This window comes from Cyprinodon tularosa, unplaced genomic scaffold (genome assembly GCF_016077235.1).
Source record: "Cyprinodon tularosa strain WSP-4 unplaced genomic scaffold, ASM1607723v1 ctg29, whole genome shotgun sequence".
In the NCBI taxonomy this organism is placed as follows: domain Eukaryota; kingdom Metazoa; phylum Chordata; class Actinopteri; order Cyprinodontiformes; family Cyprinodontidae; genus Cyprinodon; species Cyprinodon tularosa.
Genome location: NW_024038996.1, coordinates 258,863 through 278,661, shown reverse-complemented (window position 1 = coordinate 278,661; position 19,799 = coordinate 258,863). Strand labels below are relative to the sequence as shown.

General features: G+C 33.9%; 1 protein-coding gene across 3 annotated transcripts in view; it reads right to left on the bottom strand.

The window, feature by feature from the left end:
* Positions 1-19,799, bottom strand: part of LOC119787163 (guanine nucleotide exchange factor VAV3-like) — a 66,545-nt gene that overhangs the window by 33,115 nt on the left and 13,631 nt on the right. For all 3 annotated transcript variants that reach the window (XM_038290809.1, XM_038290810.1, XM_038290811.1), the window contains exons 3-15: positions 15,270-15,328; positions 14,647-14,712; positions 13,998-14,115; positions 12,114-12,206; positions 11,805-11,873; positions 11,597-11,700; positions 10,370-10,469; positions 9,976-10,071; positions 6,020-6,088; positions 5,699-5,785; positions 3,872-3,957; positions 3,556-3,688; positions 456-565 (exon numbers count right to left, since the gene is read on the bottom strand). In XM_038290809.1, coding sequence (XP_038146737.1) covers positions 456-565; positions 3,556-3,688; positions 3,872-3,957; positions 5,699-5,785; positions 6,020-6,088; positions 9,976-10,071; positions 10,370-10,469; positions 11,597-11,700; positions 11,805-11,873; positions 12,114-12,206; positions 13,998-14,115; positions 14,647-14,712; positions 15,270-15,328 — 1,190 coding nt within the window. The remainder of the gene's footprint in view (positions 1-455; positions 566-3,555; positions 3,689-3,871; positions 3,958-5,698; positions 5,786-6,019; positions 6,089-9,975; positions 10,072-10,369; positions 10,470-11,596; positions 11,701-11,804; positions 11,874-12,113; positions 12,207-13,997; positions 14,116-14,646; positions 14,713-15,269; positions 15,329-19,799) is intronic.

Here is a 19,799-nt window from a genome sequence, read left to right as displayed (position 1 = left end):
CAGCACACAAGAAGGCACTACAGAGGGTCATCAACACCTAAAAAGCCCCACCCTCCTCAATCCCCGAAGAACCTGTTCAGAACTTGCTGGCTTAAGAGAGTATGCAGCACTCAGAGGGACTGTGCAAAGCTGGGACACCGGTTGTTTGAGCTGCTGCCTCTGGGTCTGACTGATGTTACACACTAATAAACTCAGGGACAGTACGGAAGTGCATAACTTGAATTAATACTTCTAATTCTTTGAAGATGTACCAAACTAGAGCATTATTTTTCTTTTTTCAATATTTATACCCTTCATTTGATTCTGTGCATAGTTTCTGTTACACAGTCTCGCTACAAACCCTATGTGGTTAAATAAATCGATTCCACTATATTACTACACAATCTAGAATGGTAAAAGAACAAATTTCCTCCTTAGATATTACCTCTTATAATGTTTGGCCTTTGTCTACTTACATTGCCATTTCAAACTGATCCAACCACTTCTTCTTCAGCTCTCTGGTCTTAAAGAAGAACTCGAAGCCTGTATGGCCCTGCTGATGTGTGACGAAGAAGCCGTAGCACCACTGTAGATATGAAAGAAGAATAGAAAACAGAAGTAAAATCCTCTTAAGCTACTTGTGTATGATCTAGGTAATGGTGTCCCTTCCATGTTTCATTTGTCTCACACAGCAAGTTGATATGGTATTATTGTAGGTTCTAATTTTCAACTAATTTTCAAATCCCAGAGAACAGGTGCAAGTCTAGATGCAGCTGTGACAGGCCCTAACTGAAGAGAAATGAAAATTGAAATAGTCCAATTATTTTTAACAAAACATTTTAAGCTGGGAGATAAATTGTCTGGTGATGAGAACGTCGAGCTGAAAAAGCCAGTCAGAAACTCCAAAAGCATTTGCAGGCAATAACCCTCTTTTATGTGAGGGCTTTTGCTTTAAAAAAATAAAAATAAATAAAATTCAACATTTTTGCCAATGTTGACAAAATGATTAATGTGTATTAGTTATTTCTTTCATTTGAGTTGTAGTCAAAAACAAAAGAAAATAAAAAAGCAATTTTTGGTGCAAAATAAAGCCTCAAAAAAGTAAAGATCACATTATATAGACAACTTACAGTAACCTGCAGATGTATGCATAACCCCTAAATGAAACTTTTTCACACGTTGATATGTGACAGCTATAAACTGCAACTCTTTTTTTTTTGGTTTATGAAAGAGCAGCACAAAATAGTGTATAACCTCATTTTAATGCAGAAGGAAAGTGATGTATAATTTAAAAAATATATATTTTGCAAATGATGTATAACCGTGTTTAGCAAAAGGTTATAGCTCTTTTTACAGTTACTGTTCGGTAAAATGTATTGTAGCAGACAGCTATTCAGTTTCTTGATTTTTCAGCTAAATAGAAATATAATTATTCACATTGCTCCAAAGAGAAGGATTAATAATAAATACATTGATAAAATATTCAGGAATCTCAATAAATATGAATCAATCTAGGCCACCCTTAAAGTTATAACCATGCCAGGCATACAGTTCTAATAACGACAAGGTAGGCATAAAGGGCAAGTAAGTGGCAGGTTCCTGACATAAAGCTGTCAGCAATCCTCTCTGGTGTTACAGGCAGTTGGGTCACTGGCAGCACAGGGGAAATGCGTTAGCAGCTGAATTTGTTCAACATCAAGACAGCTGCAACTATAATATGAGTTTAACCAGAGCTTAGCTTAGAGAGCACTGAAGGGGTTCACAGCTTTAAAAAAAAAACAAATTCCTTCTAAAAGTATACACTCATAATGATTATCTGCAAGTATATTATCTTCCAGTGATACAAGAGTTATAGCTACTAAGATAAATTGGGGCATAAAACAATTTCAGGAAAGAAATATTTTCTTTAATTTATTGACCTCTCAGAAGTTCCACTGTAGCACATCAGACTTATCTATTTTTATTTCAATGTCCTTGCTTTTCTCAGTGATCTGCTTCAGCTGGTTGTGTAATATCCAGTAATGAAAAAAGTAGTAGAGTTTGCCCAACAGTCATTAAGCTGACCTGCAATGTCCTAAGTCTTTTAGAGCTCTGCAGGGTCTTAAATCATAGATGAATGTCTGATGCTCTCTAGAATCCCACTTAAGAGTTAAAGTTTTATTTAACAAAAAGCTGACGCATACAATTAAGCAGCCGTGGAGGAGTAAACACACATCACGCCGTAAGCTTCCAGGTATTGGTTAAAATTACACCCAAACAACTCTACATGTGCTTTAGTGTTCCTTTGTGCAATTAAAAGGATGTATAGAATGCACACTGCTACATGGTGAAAAGGGGCATAGAGTAAAACTACACTTATGTTTAATTTCAAAATATTGGCAAATAAAAAATACACACAAGAATGAAATTATCCTGAAAAGCACATCAAAGCCATGACATGTTAAATACCAATCACTGTACTGAACAAACCACACACCAACTCACATCTCACAATGGCTCATTGGAGTAAATGATGATGATAATAGGCTGCCGTTCATGAAAAGCACATCATATTTTGGCAAGCTGTCGCTTTCATGTTAGCAATCAGCAGCAGAGTGAGAAGACACCATCTGTGGGCATCTATCAACACAACATCAGCAAGTCTCTGACACTACAATATGGCCCGTGAATGTTTCCACAAGGCAAAAAAGGAAATTTGGCTAAAACCCATGAGTGCTGTTATGCAACTCTTTCAGCTTTTTTTTACAGTTAGTCCCAATATAGTTACAACCTTCTATCTTTATTTTTGAGATTTGATGTAATAAGACAAACATTTATAGTGGAGGGAAAATTATACTTAGTATTTATTTTCCATTTACAAAAACGGTACAATCCCCTATGCACTACGCCCCCAAACCAAATCAAGTGCAACCAATTGCCTTCTAAAATATCCCATTAGTAAACAGAGTCAAATAGTGTATTTAATATTAAAATTGTTAAATCTAAGCTGTTTCTCAGAGGTTAGAAGGAGAACACATTCGTTCATCATGAAGCCCAAGGATCACACAGCTCAGAGATAAAACAGTTAAGAACTGTCAAGTGCATAGGAGGGGGTTCAAATAAATCATCCAAACTTTGAATGTCCCACTGATTATTGTTAATCCATCAATTTAAAAAAAAACAAGCAGCAAACCTTTTTATCAAACTAAAAACAAGGATTTCCCTGTTTAAGCGCTGATTTCCATTGATGGCTGAATTACAAACTTTTGCTGACCTTCAATCATCTAAGTCAGGTGTATTTAAGCAGGGAAACATGTCAAATATATATATATATATATATATATATATATATATATATATATATATATATATATATATATATATATATATATATATATATATATATATATATATATATATATATATATATGGGGAGGTATAAGGTCAGGAAGAAGAAGTATTTTCTCTTCTTTAATGTGCAGCAAGGCAAATGTAATCACTTTAAAGCCTCTATGAATACGGAACTTCAAAAGCTGAAGCTCAATTTTGCAATGCAAGAACAATTGTGGGGTGAGCTTCCTTTTCCATTCCACTGACCTTTTTGCCTTCTCTGTCAGATGTGGGATTGTTTGTGACTTTGAAGTAGTTAAGATCCAGTATATCCTTCATCTCATAGTTGTCTCCCCTTCGCTTGCAAATAATGGCTGCTACATCGAATAAAAATAAATGCCTATAAAACAAAAAAACAGTATTACATTTTTCTATCTTTATCCTATACTATAAAAAATATCCCTTATTTTACTAATAATTAGCTGTTCCTTAATCTTATTCACTCATCAAAATTTTAAAAAGCAATTAAACTGTCTAAGAATTTGCTTCACGCTGCAGGACAGCAATGCTGAAACAGACTAACCTGTCCTGTTTCCTCTTGTCAACAGTGGAGATTAAGCGCACCTCCCCGTCTCCTTTTGGTCGACCAAAACTCACGAGTGGCTGATTCTGCAAGAAAAATACACAGGAGTTAGGCACTGATGTATTTTGGGAATATACTTTGACACTTGAATTACTATATTCTTACAGCTGCTCACTTTACTGTTGACTTTTCTGTGAATCTGTCTTAGAATACAAAACTGGAATCAGTTAATATTATAATATAAATGTCAGACACAGAGAAATCCATATCTGCTATTTGCCAGAAGAATGTCTAATCAGTGGCTCTTTAACATTCAAGCATAATGATATATACATAATGATGTGTGACTATGCCTGGTCTGTTGGCGTTGATACACTTTTTGGGACACACTGAAGATTTGTGTAAAGAATGTTTTACCTGTAGCCAAAAGTTACATTCAGAAATGCACCAGTAGGCGAAGATCCTCTACACCATTACTATATTGCCTTACCATTACTGAGGGGTCTTTCCTTTGCACGCATCATCTAAAACTCCGTAATCCATAAATAATGTTTGAAATGCTTGCACACAGACATTGCTGGCTACACCACAAATGATACCAGATCTTTTTTAGTATACTATATGTAGAAAAGGGTTAAGTTTGATGTTTTTTGGTCTATGGGATATGTTCTATGCCCTAACTATGTATGATTTATGGATGTATATTATTTCATCATGGTGGGAAAGTGTCTGCAGCTGATATTAAATGCTTTTTGATCACTGGCTCTGTCTCTACACATACAATACTTATTGAGTTTATTTTATGACTGATGAGGATCAAAAAGTCTGTATTTTGGTCAACTTTTTTACTATATTATGAGTATTTTTATTTTACATTTTATGGGGAGTGTTGGCCTAGTGGTTAGAGCAGTGTGCTTGTGCTCTGAGAAGGTTGCAAGTACCCAGTTCGATCCCCACAGCCTTCACTCTGGGTCTCTGAGCAAGTCCCTTAACCCTACACTGCTCCCAGGGCGCCACAGTGGCAGCCCTCAGCTCCCCAAGGGGATGGGTGAAATGCTGAAGTGAATTCCTCCATTGTGAGATCAATGATGTTCAATTATTATCAAGTACTGTAACTGTTGGAGTGGCTTTTGTTGCTGAAAATAAGAAACCATATTAAGATTATCCCAGAAATACCTTGATCAGACATTTTGTGGTCTTTTTAAAGCACTAATTTGTAAAACTAATAAAGCTGATACTGATTTCTCTTGAGAACTCTATATGCCTAAAATCTCAACATTTAGGCAATATAAACCTGCATCTACCAATACTTTCCCGTAAATTCCAAAAATTACAGATGCATCACAATCTTAGAAAAGCTAACTGCACTAAAATCTGTTGTTTTAGCTTATAAATGTACATTTTTAAGATAATTTTGAAAAAGAACCAAAATCAAAAAGCTTAAATCACCAGATAATGGTAATAAAAAAACTGGGTTACCTGTTGCTTCAGAGTTAAGTATGGAAAGGTCATAAACATTTATACAGGTATTTGAGTTTGGACCAGGCATCCCAAAAGTCGGTCCTCGAGGGCCGCTGTCCTGCAGGTTTTAGAGGTTTCTCTGCTTTAGCACAGCTGATTCTGATGATTGCAGTTCAGCAAAAGCCTGTTAATCAACTATCAATGTAAATCATCTGTGCTGGAGCAGGGAAACCTCTAAAACCTGCAGGACAGCGGCCCTCGAGGTCCCACTTTGGGGGTGCCTGGTTTAGACTATCAAAGAAAAATCCCACACAAAACAATACAAAATATCAAGTGACAGTTCCATTAAAAGTTTCTTTAGTTTACCAGGTTTTCAATAGATCTCTGATACTGGTCAATCTCCCGCAGAGTCTCATTATCTCTCTTGACTTCATTGACATACATAGCAAGATCCTGTGGGGAACACACACACAAAAAACAACATTTCACTGAATCAATGTCTAGCAACTGCCACAGGTTAACACAACTGATCATGTAAATATAGAAATAACTTGTCTGAGTTAAATGTGTTGAATTGCATGACTTAAAAAACAAGTGTCTGATAAGATTCTAGTGCAACAAAATACTTGACAAAATAAGAACCTGTTTCATATCTGTGATTATAAACCGTTCAAAACAGACACTTGCCTTCATGGCATCCAGAGCAATTTTCAGGTTGGTCTTATCTGCAGCATCATGAGTGTGTTTCACAAGTTCCTGACAGAGAAAGAAATGATAACCAACATCTCTTAGCTGAACCTTTTCCAGATGAATGCAATTACAGGAGCAAATACATTTAAAATCCTTCCAGGGTCCTGATTTTCTTTCGAAAGACTTGGCTCTTATGAATTACGGTAACTGATTTCAGAGCACTTAAGGTAGTAAGTTAAGGTAGCTGTACACAGAACAGTGAAGGCTTACTCATTTCAGGCAGTAGTTTCTCTACTGTAGAATGAATGCACCTAATTTTGTGTTTTAATAACAGATTATCTGATTTAGTCCAGTTCAATAAAAAAAGTTTTCATGTTTATTACTTTACATTGCAAGTTAATCAGCACTGATTGATTATTTCATAACACTGAGCTTAAGTTTATTTAAACACGACTAATAATATTGTCTGCAGACACATCTACAGTTCAGGGCTATTTTAAATCCGTTTTTTCATGGGAAAAAGAAGTGATTAAATTATCATTGGACATTTAACTTGTTCTTCTTTTTCTTATTAAAATAGTATATATCGGTAGAGAAAAAATAAAATTATTATATTTTTGCTACACTAGTTGTGTGCAAATGTTTGATGGAAGCTGTCATCATAAAACAGAAGTTCATAATAATATTAATTTGGTTTTATGGCCAAACATTAAAGACATTTTATCAGACATTTTACCTCTTTAACTCGCCTCAAAATGTGCTTTTTTAAACTAGTATAAAGAAATAAACTTCTCATCCACACAGGGGAAGTCTTAAAGTATGAGTATGAATTCTGTTTTTTTGCTCCAAAAGGAGTTATCTAAGGAAGATCAAAACGCATTAAAGTCTTTTATAAGAAAATCCATCTCTAAAATAATTCTGCGGAGTCTCTCTCACAGTTCGCGTCTGATTGGCTGACCGGTCTGTCATGACATCTCAACTTCAGAAGGGCATGTTTGCAGCTGGTGGCGACGCCAGGAGGGGTTAAAGCTAGCCCTGTAAAATTCAGCCCCCCATAGCATCCTCAACAAGGGTTAGATTAATAATCTTTATCAGTTAATATTCTGAAACATGTGGTTATTGTAATTCTTTCCTCACAAAACATAAGCAGTTTTAAAAAAAAAACAACATTTAAATTTATAAAAGTATATATCAGTAGTACCTCCTTTATAGTTGCAATCACTGAGAATTTTTTTAAGAAAGCATTTATTATTTTGTAATTTATTTCAATAATTGAGATTGTCAAAATATGTGGTGCAACTGTGCAATCCAAATTACTGTTCTTTGAAAATAGAAAATAGTTAAAATTTATGAAAATGTGTTTTATACAATTTTTTGCATTATTTCATATATGATTTCCACTCCTGTAATTTCAAAGTATTTCTATTTTTTTAATAAAATTCAATGCGTTCTAAACTTTGATTTAACTTTAAAATATCATGTGGGGGGAAATTCAACTGTTGCGGAGAGCTTTCCATAATAAATATAAGTCCTAAATGGTCATATTTGTGTTTTTATATCTAATTATGTAGCTGCACAAGATTTACACATTTATATGGAGAGTAACACTTTTTAAGCCCCTTGACAGCTTTTGGTAACCTTATTTCATATTCGTACTATTAAAACAAACTATTATTGTGTATTTCACTCTCGTGAAAATAAACTAAACTAAACTGTCAATTTCTGTGAATTACTGTAAATTTAATTATTCAGAACATGTAATTTCACTAATTATTTAAAGTAATTCTACACTTATTATTATTTAATTCACCAGATGTTGCTGATGGATTCACAATGAATTCACTGTGTTTGTTTTCACAGGTCTGGGGAAACAAAACACAGTGAATGTATTTTAATAGTTTATATACTATACTACACACAATATGTTCATGATATACCTTATTGTTAACTTTTGCAGATTTAAGAGTACCGAGTACACTCTTGCTTTTGTTTACATCCGTGTGCGTAAAGAATACTTCATTGCATCCTCAGTTCTATGCTTAGCCCATCTTTAGCTCCTGCAGAGATATGTCTACGTAAGGATATGTCTATGGAGCTGCCACTGCTCCAAGCCCTTGTGAGAAAAAGGTATAATCACTCTTTTAAAAGATTTTGTTGCATGAATTGTGTTTTTCTTTGCATCATGTTTTTTTTTTTTTTCAAAGAAAAGTTCCTGCAAGGTTTGGCTTACCTCCCTACACTCTGTGGAGGCTCAGTTTTCAAAACCTAGAAAACTTAAAGCTGTGACACACTGTTTCCTAGCTTGCCATGAATGTAAGAAAAAGTTACATAGGCCTAAAAAATATGAAATAGAGATTTATTTTTGCTACATGAAATGCTGCCACCTTTTGAAAGCATAATAGAATATTCCACCTATAGTTGGATACAATGGAAGGTTCACAGTGGGTATGTGACTATTAATGTGGCATCACAGCCAATTATTTCCATTTTCTTTAATTAGCACATGACAGTTGTCATGCAAACCAAGTATAATGGAAGAAGCTTGTTTCCACACGAACCTTCCAACACAGTATTGCCTTATATTGAGGCCAAGTTGTTATTTCTAAAGTGGCATATGCTGCCTGTTAATCACACAAGCTATCAATATTGTGTTTACAGTGATTATTTATTTATAACAGAAAATAATCATGATAATATATCATTTTTCACTATTATATACTCTGTAGGTCTATTATACATAAAAATATTAAAGGGGGGTAAGAATAATTTAAGGTCTGATTTAAGGAGAGCCAACTCTTCTAATATTGTTACATGTAATGAACAAATATAAAAAGCATATCGCCTTGCTTTTTGTCGTTAGCCTTTATTTTCCTCATCCTCAGCATCACACATTTTCTCCCAAAGCAATGGCTATAAACTCTCTGCATCAACGTCATTTACCATGAAAGCCTTTACCCTCCACAAAGATTTAAAACCTTTCTTTAGGTATTGCCCTTTTCTGTTCCGCCATCTGTAATCTGACCTTAGATTTATATAAACCAGAGGAGATGGTGTCAAATAGTGGAGAGAATATGAGCATTGGAGAGAGAATACACAAAAAACATCTTCAATTTTTATAAGTGAGCGCAATAGGAGTTTCTCAAATTTCAACATAGATTATATCATTTAGAAATGTATGTATAATAATTTTCAGTTAGGTCATATAACAGGAACTTTTTCCCTTAAATCTTTTTTTTTCGATGTTAAAGTTTTAGGGAAATAACAAAACTTTGGTCTGCAAGATCACAATTCAATGGTAAAGTAATTATGAAATACTATTTTTCGTCATATGGCAAAATGGAAAATTACAGTGGAGGATGTCGCCCTCTAGTGCTTATTTAGATGCTTAAACAAAAGTATTTTACCACCTGAAATAAACTTGACAAAACTTTTATAACTTCAGCCAAGTGCAAATAGCGAGAATTGAAACACTACCGTTTTTTGTTTAAATTAAATTAGATTACAATAAAATTTATTCAGTGGCAATTGATAATATTTAGAAAACATTTACTAGCAGTTCTGAAATAGATATTTACTTACCGGTACTGGTGACTTCAAGCATAGTCAACAGTTTCATAGAGCAAAGGTTTTGTTTTGTTTTTTTTACAAAACACTGATTTAACCCAAAATTCAGACTGTTATATCAACAGCAAGAAAGATACAGAATAAAATGTTTGTATTCCACCATTTAAGATTAAAACAGATCTATTGTTGGGGGTCATTCTAGTTCAAAGTGTTGAGCTGTAACTTAATGTGTTAACAAAGTAGTAACCTGAAATGGGAAAAGCATATAGTGAGAATGAAGTGTATAACACCAAACAGCTGAAAAAATATGGCCACAATAATACTTAAAATTTAAAATCAGCCATTTTTATATTAATAATTCTTCAAATCAGTGCTTTAGACCGGCCTACCTGTAGCAATAGATGGTACTTCAGAACTCTTTGCATTGGAACAACCAACAGGTCCCTCAGGGTGAACTTCCCATTGTTGGCCCTTTTGGAGCATTCCTACAAAATTACACAAAACAAACATTTACATTGGTTTAGCCCAAGCTGCACAGTGACAGATGCTGTATATGTTTACGTTTGTAAGTCTGTTCTTTTCAGGAGTAATTTCATTTTACAAGACTAAACAGGGTTTATCTTTTTTTTCAGATTTGTTCCTCCTGATAAACAAAAAAAGCCAGTGTATGTGTAATGCAGAAAATACACATCAGGGGGCAGTACAGGTTAATAAATGGTGCTTAGTGTACAGTACATGGAGCATAAGGAGTTTCATAAAACTGGTCTTCAAAAGTAAAATCACCTCTAGTTTCAGGCGAACATCCTCTTTCTCTTTGCAGATAAGGTCTAAGACAGCGATGGCGATCTCCACCCGACTGCAGTATATCCCATATATGAGAAGTCTATAAAATCAGAAAGAAAGGATGATTTACTAAAGACACTATTGTAAAGCATCCAAAACTTCCTGAAAACCACCAGAGATCTATGTGCTTTGACACAGAAATCCTACTTTTACAGTAAATTGTCTTTATTTCATACTATAATTACAAACAATGAAATAAATAGTGGGATAGTTTATATGGATTACCTTTAAAATACATTGATAATTGGCCTTAAAGTGTTTTTATAAATAAGTCAGTAATTTTTACGCTGTTACTACTAAATAAATTACGATGCAACAAATTTCGTTTTTTAAGGGGTTTCTAATTAGTAAATCAACTAAATCCTTGTGTGATTCAACCTCTTTTGAGCTGTTACGTGAACGCCTCAGAGATTTTTCTTTAAGGGAACAATAGTATGCAAACAGAGGACCATGAGTAAGGCTAAACATCTGAGTTAAAAGAGTAAAATTTCACTGAAAATATACCAAAACAAACTTACAGGTAAGCAAAAAGGAGCATAAATTGAAAAAGCAGCAAGAAGGCCTATGGTTACTTTTAAAGGATGGCACTTAAGTGTCTGGAAAATATTCTAGGTTTCAGTTCTAGGAATCTCCGGGGTTAGATCATAGAAGGTTCCAGAACTTAAACATGAAGCAGAGTTTTTTGTTGAGTAATGCAACTCTAAACATATAGCAAAGGCCATGATGAAATACATAAAAGCTATTTTAAAAATCTATACAAATCTAACAGATTTATGACACAGAAAGGCCTTATTAACTATTCATAAATACGCTCAACCTGGTATGGCTGAACTTGAGTTCTGAAGAAATAACAGCAATTTCTTGCTTGCAGATATGCCTAGATGAGTGAGATATAAGGCAGAAGTGATGCAGAGTGGTTTCAAAAAGAGATGTAGGGTGCGATGATAGGTGAACTTAAGCAAAAACCCATGTCACACTTTTCTAATTTTATCATCACATAAACCTTAAGTAAAACTCACTGAACTTTGTGGTTAATGAATGTGAGAGGTATAACCGGACACATCACTACAGTTCAGAATTTTTAAGAATCTTCATTTAACACCCACTAAAGAACTAATAATCAAACCAATTTTTTTTTTTTATCTTTGTGTCAGACTTGTTTAGTACCTGTCCTTATAGCTGATAAAGATTTGGTAGAGATTAAGGGCGTTTTTGTTGAGGATGGAGTCTTGCAGTTCGGCCATGAGGCTTTTGTGAACTTTTACCAAATCCTGCATTGGAGAAAAAAAGCAATGAGCATTTAAAAAAGGGGGTATTGTTTTCATATTATTTGGTTAAGAGGTAAAAAAAAATATATATATATAATTTGACTTACAGGAATGTTGACAAAAACTTTGTCAATTTCGGCCTCAGAGAAGAATTTCTTTAATGGATTCAGGAAGTACTAAAAAAGAAATTTCATAAAACCATCACTAAAATTTTATTTTGCCATGCTTCACATTTTTTGCTTATAATTCAAAATAATTATATACTTAAATTAAAACCACATAGATTAATCATTTAATGACTGACGATAGTGTGACAGTGTGACATGAAGAATTATCATAACAATTAAAAAATAATAATGTGATTGTTTCAATGTGTGATATTATTAAGTAACTTAATAAATACGTTGGTGCAGCACCTTCTCGATGGACTCCAGAGTCTCTGTGTATCTCTCTTCTGTCTGTTTAATCTCTGAAAGACAGCAGCTACGAACATCAACTTCCGCCTGTTTCTAGAAAGACACACAAGAGAAAACGCTGTTTGAATGACACCAAGTGATAGAGAAATGTAACTTTCTATTGGGTATATAGAGGGGAAAAAAACTCCAAACAGTTTGCAAGTGATTAAACAATTAAATCAACATTTATCACACAAACGAATTCTGGTGGTCTTTACATTTTGATACATAACAAACAAACTTTATCACTTTTGGATCCTAAAACAAGAAGGCAATGGATAATCGAGTAGAATATATATAGCCAAACGTATCGGATTAGTCATATCAGGGAATTTGAATCCCCTTCCATGGCTGCATAAGAATACAGTTTGGTAAGGAAAAACTTGACAGGTCTGCACAGAGTTCTGACCTAAACTCTAAAGAACTTTTTAGGGATGAATTAGTGGGAAGAATGCAGTTCTCCCCTTAGACTTTTGGAAGACATTTACAGAATAGTTAAAAGCTGCTACTGTGAGAAAAGAGTCCATCAACAAACTGAACCCTGTAGATTAAGAGCAGGATGGCATCGAACTTCATGTACATACAGACAGACATACACTTTGGACAATATAGTGCATGTATCAGACACAAGTGCCCCCGTTCTAAGCACTATGCTACCTCTTAGCCTTGAAATACATTGATAGAATCCTGCAATGTTAGTTCAAATAGCTCCATGAATAAAAATGGTCTTTCTATGGAAATATAGAGGTAGAGATATAAGCATTAATATAGTAACTACCGTAACGCCTTCAGAAAATATATGGTATTGATAATTTGTGTATTTTAAGTTTAGATACAAGTGTTGCTGCGGTAATGCTGGGTTTGTGTGTGTCTGCGTGCACCCGCACACAAATGTGCTACTTTGTGTGGACAGTTTGCTGCCAAATTCCAATGATTGTCCTACTTTGTGAGGACTAAAGACTGGTTTAGATGAGGAAAAGTAATTTTTTTAGGTTAGGGGTTATGTTTGGGGTTAAGGTATGGATTGAGGTTAGGATAGAGTGAGGGATGTATTGGTAATGGTTAGGATCTTGGTTAGGCTATGCAAATGAATGGAAAAACAGAGCAAAGTTTCCATAGGGATTGCCATTGATATGTGTGTCTGTCTGTGTTGTGGGGTGGGGGTTTGAATGCACTTTCTGTTCCTATGAATCAAATCTCACAAGTTTTAATAACTGATGTCGTAGCAAGATAGCAAGTTGTAATATCTATTTGAGATCCCAATTTTTTACTCTTCACTTTAAAATCAACACATTTCCACCTAGTGGCAGCCTGTGGCTTTTAAACAATAATCACTATGAAGGGACCTGTCATGAATGCTTTAATAATCAGATTTTATTTTTTAATAGCATCATGGATGCCTCTTTTGTAGTGTCCCTTCGTTGAAGTGGCACTTCTGCAAGAGGAAGACCTGCTGAGTGTCAGGGGACATAATCTACGTAAATGGCCCTGGTTTCGGATTCACAATGAAAAAGCACACAAAACACAGTGTCAGTAGATGAAAAGCTTCCAGGAAGTTGATTTCTGGTTAACAAAAAAAAATAAAAAGAAACAACAGAAAAAGCCCACTCAGTAACAGTGGTAAAACACTTTACCTGTTAGAATGTACTTTCTTTTCACATCTGCAAAAAAAATAATCAACACATTCCCTACGTGGAAGTTAAATAACAAATAAGCACTTTAGAGCTGTCAGTGTTTAAAGTTACTCTGATGTTGATGTACACTAGTGATAAACCCAATATGAAGTTTTCATACCAGTGCTCATGTGTGGGTGCATGTGTGTGTTTGTCTGACTCATTGCTGTACCAATGGTGCATGCTGCTCAGTCTTCATAAGGTCTTCATAGATCTCGCCACCAGCATACTCGTCTTCTAGCCCGTATACCGCTGCATACAAGTCGTCTTCATCCTCAGGAACATTCTCGCTATCACATACACACATGCATGCACAAACATTAACAGGTCTGATCATGCAAAACATCTATCACAAGTAGGGTACCTTGTACTTATATAAGCTGTGTGAATAAAATTAAAAAATTGCTATATTTGTAAATATAGCAAAAAGTTTATTTTTCTAAAGCTCAGCTGTTTATCATAACTTCATATCATACCAGCATGCAGGTATGAAGGAATAATCTTTAACCCTTTAACAGGACAGCTCAGGATTCATACATACTGATCTGTAACACTGATGTGGCAGGAAAAAAAATATAAATACACTCTGCAAAAAGCTCCCAACTAGAATCTTAATATGGTTTGTACAGAAGAATTTTAGCAAAAACATGACAAATTACTAATTTGATTTCTCTGACAGTAAGAGGGAAACTCCACCAAGGCTTCAGCCTTGGCGTCTAACAAAAAAAGATGGTGAGAAAGTCAAACTGCCCATGCATCTAAATAAAATAAACACTCTATCAACAGCTAACGGGCTTACAGAGAGGAGCCTTTACACTCACTCAATCAAGTCCTGGAGGTTGTTGTAAATCTCCTCGTCTTTCAGGCTCTCCTCCATTGGAAATGGCCTGGAAGGAAGGTAAAAGCAGCAGGACTTTACTCATCTATTGAGGGTCGAAAAGTGGCGTTTTTTTACCTATAAATGTATTTAAGCTTTAGCAAAACATATATGCTTTCATAAAATCTGAACAGAGATGAATTTGTAAAAATTTAAATCAACATAAATAGGTTTTTATGGTCTGATTAATGGTCTGTCTGGCTCTTAGTTTTTTTCTACCTTTCTGGAGGAAAACAAAGCAGTTAGGGTTTTTTTTGTATTGCTTACTCCTCAGGAAATGTTAAATAAACAAGTTGGTTATTTAGAATAATATTTTTATTCTTTTTTTTCAGTTCTTATATTGAATCGAAATGGAAATTTATGGGTAACTCCAGGCTGTAAATTTCACTGCAGTTTCCGTAAGGAGGGAAGGAGGAGGTGGAGGTGGCAGCGAATGGAAATAAAATAGATGTGCAAGTAGAAGGTCTTTTGAATACTGACATAAATATATATATATATATATATATATATATATATATATATATATATATATATATATATATATATATATATATATATAAAACTTACTTGAATCCTCCTTGCTGAGCCACTGCTGTATAAGAAAGCTTTGACAGAGTGTCCATGACCTGTTGATAGAAAATGATATGTTCATTTGTTTATCATATCTTACATTTAGAGAACACAATACAATACAAATTTATTTGCAAAAGTTTCTGCAAATAATACAAAATATTTGTTCCACTTTAATCAACTTAAACTCAAAGAAATAAATACTAAGATGATTAAAAAGCCTTTAATCTCTTTTACCAAAAGGTGTTGCAACTAATTTCAGTAAGTCCAATTCAGGTCTAAAGTCTTTTACCCAAAGTTTGAGTCATGTCTCAAGCTGAGTTTAAAAGAATTGTTTCTAATCAAATGCATTCCATCACTAAATGTTGTAGTTCAGGAGTTTAATTATATACTAAATATACAAAAATACAACTAAATAATGACTTACAACTATATTTAAATACTGTCAATTTGCCTTAGCATGTAAGAAACAGCTGCATTCCAGTTTTTATTTTCTCGAAAGTTAAAAAAGTCCACATTTTCTTTCCATTATAAACAGAAATAGGTATTTCACTTAGAAAAAAAACTAGACAGAGATTTAAACTGGTTCGTAGAATAGAATAGAATGAAGTAGAATAGAATAAAATAGAATAGAATGAAATAGAATAGAATAGAATAGAATAGAATAGAATAGAATAGAATAGAATAGAATAGAGGGAAATATAATAGAATAGAATGCAATAGAATAGAATAGAATGAAATAGAATAGAATGAAATAGAATATAATAGAATAGAATGAAATACAAGAGAACATAATGAAATACAATAAAATAGAATCGAATAGAATAGAGTGAAATAAAATAGAATGAAATATAATATAATAGAATAGAATAGAAAAGAATAGAATAGAAACACCCTTTACTGTTCCACAGTAAATAAATTCAGGTGTATATTTCCTTTTAATCATTTTTGGAAAGCAGATATTTCGATGTACACTATAAATCTCAGCATAATGAGAGACCTGGCGTGTGATGAGGAAATGTGAGATAAAGTTACATTTTAAAAGGAAAAACAAATATTGTTTTATTCAGATATCTTAGCAGCAAGTGTTCTATGAGAACTGCTGCCGTCTGTAACTTCCATACTTGCTTGCTTTCACTCCTGAGTACATATTAGATATTAATAAGATATTAATAGTTTTTTCTTTTTTTATGACTGTCAAACCTAAGTCAAGTCATAAGGCTTTCAGGCGCAGGAGCAACCGCCGTGCCAAAGAACAACTATGTATAGGGATTAAATCCAAGCTGAAATAATACATAGGAGTGAAATATGGGACAAAAGAGCTGCAATGAGAGGAAATACAATCAGATCCATACAGGAGGCAAAGAATTTTGCCTCTTCTGATAAGGAGATAAGGGACTAACCAGCCTCCCAAAATGGTCTAAATATTGTATATCTCCTTTTTTTCTTTCACAATCCTCTCATAATTAATTACAGTAGTTATTATAGTTCATACTTGTGCTGTAAACACCTTTAAAGTGCAGCAGTAAACATTGTGGGAGAAAAGCATGGTGCAAAATACATTGATATGGAAGTTCAGAGCAGTGCAAAGACAAATATATATGGTGCAAACAGTGAAAAGGTTATTTAAAAGTTAAGGTTTTCATCTGATCAAATATCTTTTACATTTATTTCTTATTCTAAAACACTGCTTCTTAATTTTGTAGGGTAAGTAAATGTAAGTGATTATTAATATAAAACTAACTTTGATTACCTATACTTATGCCTTAATGGAGGAAATACACACTCCTTCACTGACATATATAACAAGAAAGCTGCCTGAACAGAAAAAAGTGTTCTTACTGTTTTTTAATAGATTTTAAATTAATATTGATTGATTGATTCCTGCTACTGAAAATATGATTGAGTAGTTTTAATTAAGTCAAATCTCCCTCAGTCAAAACTCCAGTTTTCTGTTGCAAACTTCTCATTCACAGTTTGGTCGGTGTGGCAACTTTATTTAAAATGGGGTTGTGGTTTTTTAAAAGTATACGAAGTTGGCACCTCTGTGAAACACAGCACAGAGGAAAACAAAGGGTTAAGAAATCTGGACTTCGTGTCTAGAAATCAATGAAATTGTAAATGCAATTTAAGGACTAGGATAATTTGAAAATTTTTGAAGTCAATGTCTAAAAAAAAAAGTGAAGTTTTAGTGCAGCGTCTTATTAGAAACATGGTTATCGACCAAGATGAGACTCTTGCGACGTGCTGTCCAGTGATGGTTGGATGAGAAGTTATATAACATTTCAGCTAGAAACAAAGGTGTGTGACAACACATATTTAAGTTTGGTAATTATATCAGTCACTGTTTAGTACGTTTTTCAGGTCATTCAGCCAGAATGACCTGTATATTGATGTTTAGTTTTACTTGATTCATCAGTTGGAGAAAAAAAAGCTAAAATTACAATTATTTACTTCATTTCTTACTTTATCGCAGTTCCTCTGACGAAAGTGATTTATATGTTTATTTGGAGGTTAACCCTTCAAATATCTGATGGAAATAGGTGTAAAAATATCCAGATAACAGTCTACAGTGTTAAACCAACAAATGTTCAGACAATTCCACCAAAGACCATGCCACATTAAAAGTCCCTCAGATGTAGGAAACGGCTTTGAGAACAATATGCTGATTTTCCAATTTATTAAAAAATTCATTTAATAGCTGTTCCCAATGAGATAAAGCTACCAATGTGGGAAGTTGCCTATTATGCTATGTTGTGAAAATTTGCAAAATAAAAAAAAAAAAGACGTGAGCTACATTATTTTCCTTGGGTTAGTGAATTAAAACGCAAATCATAAACGTGACTAAAGAAACCCCGACACAGAGACATGCAGCCTCTCCAGGAAATGGTCATGCTACCTCTAACTGATACCCATCTGTCACACTATGTGTGTCAGTATGATGGTGGTTGGTGCACAAGTGTCTGTGGCACACATTAAAGGTCTTATAACAGCCTCTGGGAACATGTCTAAAAATGGCTTTTAAAATAGAGATTTATATATGTGCAAAAAGTGAATGATATGGTCATATTACCTCCTTTCTTTCTTGCATTTTAATGGTGCATTGAAGCATTAAAAATAGAAATAAAAGGTTTTAATTTGCACAAAATAACAACAAAAAAACACATATAACCTTATAAATATCTTAAAATCTTGTTTAAGTGATATTATCCACATTTTTTTCTAAATCAAATTCAATTTGGTAATTAATCTAGGGCTGAAACAATTAATTGGATTAACTGGAGTATAAAGGCTGTAAAATGTGCATTTAGCGGACAGAGCAACCCACCTTTGAGCAGCAATTTTACCAAGGTTGTAAAAATATATATATATATATATAAATATTTTGCATTTAAAAAATGCCAATATGCATCTGTCAACTCCTCAAGTGGAAAAGTTTTAGTTTCACCTGGTTTAAATTTGTAGAAAGTCTTCTTTAAGGACCCATTTGCTATCCCGATTATAAATCAAAAAAATAATCAACAGGTTAATCAATTGGCAAAATAATCATTAGTTTAAGCCCTAAATTAATTGTGTTTCTAATTAGTAAGTTCAGCCATTACTACTGTCATTCTGATTATTTAACAATGTACTCCCTAATATAGAGAAAGCAATCTAATTAACTTACATTGTTTAAGGGTTTATTCAAAGGGTTTGGATTTGTAAACATGACTAAAAGAAAATGAAGATGGATTCGATCTAACAACACAAGCAGCTGCAGTTTACCTCCTCTTCCTGTTTAAAAGCTGTGGCTTTGCCTCACATAGGTGGACAAGTTGAAAAACTCTTGAAACCAGATTGCACACTACCTTTAAATAAGGAAATCGGCATCACAGCAAGAAAAGTAACTAGGATGTTTTTTCTAGGTATAGCTAAATACATATTTGCTCAGAATGCAAGATGATTTAAATTAGCAGTGCTGTCGTTTTTTATGAATGCACAGCCCTAACAAACCTGTTGTAATCATTCAGAAACAGAGAGCAAAGACAGGCCACAAAGGTGGGCTCTTATTTTTGCCATACGTCAAAATAAAAACTTATTCAAGAGAAACACTTAAAGTGGAATTAGTGTATTAACATTATAGCCTTAAGTGTAGAGGGCAATCTGATCATTAAAATAAACTGTATTATTGATTGATTTTTCTTAAATGTCTTAAAAACTAGTTGCTCTCAAACACAAAGTCTTTCTGCTAAAGCCGCATGTGACTTGAAATGCAAAGCCACAACCTTAGTGCAGTTCAACCACCTTAGTTACTGTGGCCTATTTAGTCAAAGTGTCTCCAACTCTGAGGGCAGTGCGATAAAGGTTACAACAATATAACATTAAAACTCTCTACCTGTCATCAAGCAACCTGTAAAACACAGTCAATTAAGTTATACCAGTGCAGTTTGGTGCTCGTTTCCACTTTAAAGCAATTGCCTGAATTTACTTCATGCTTTTGTTAAATTCGGGCTTTGTATCTCGTCGATTTTAGTAACTGGAGAGACA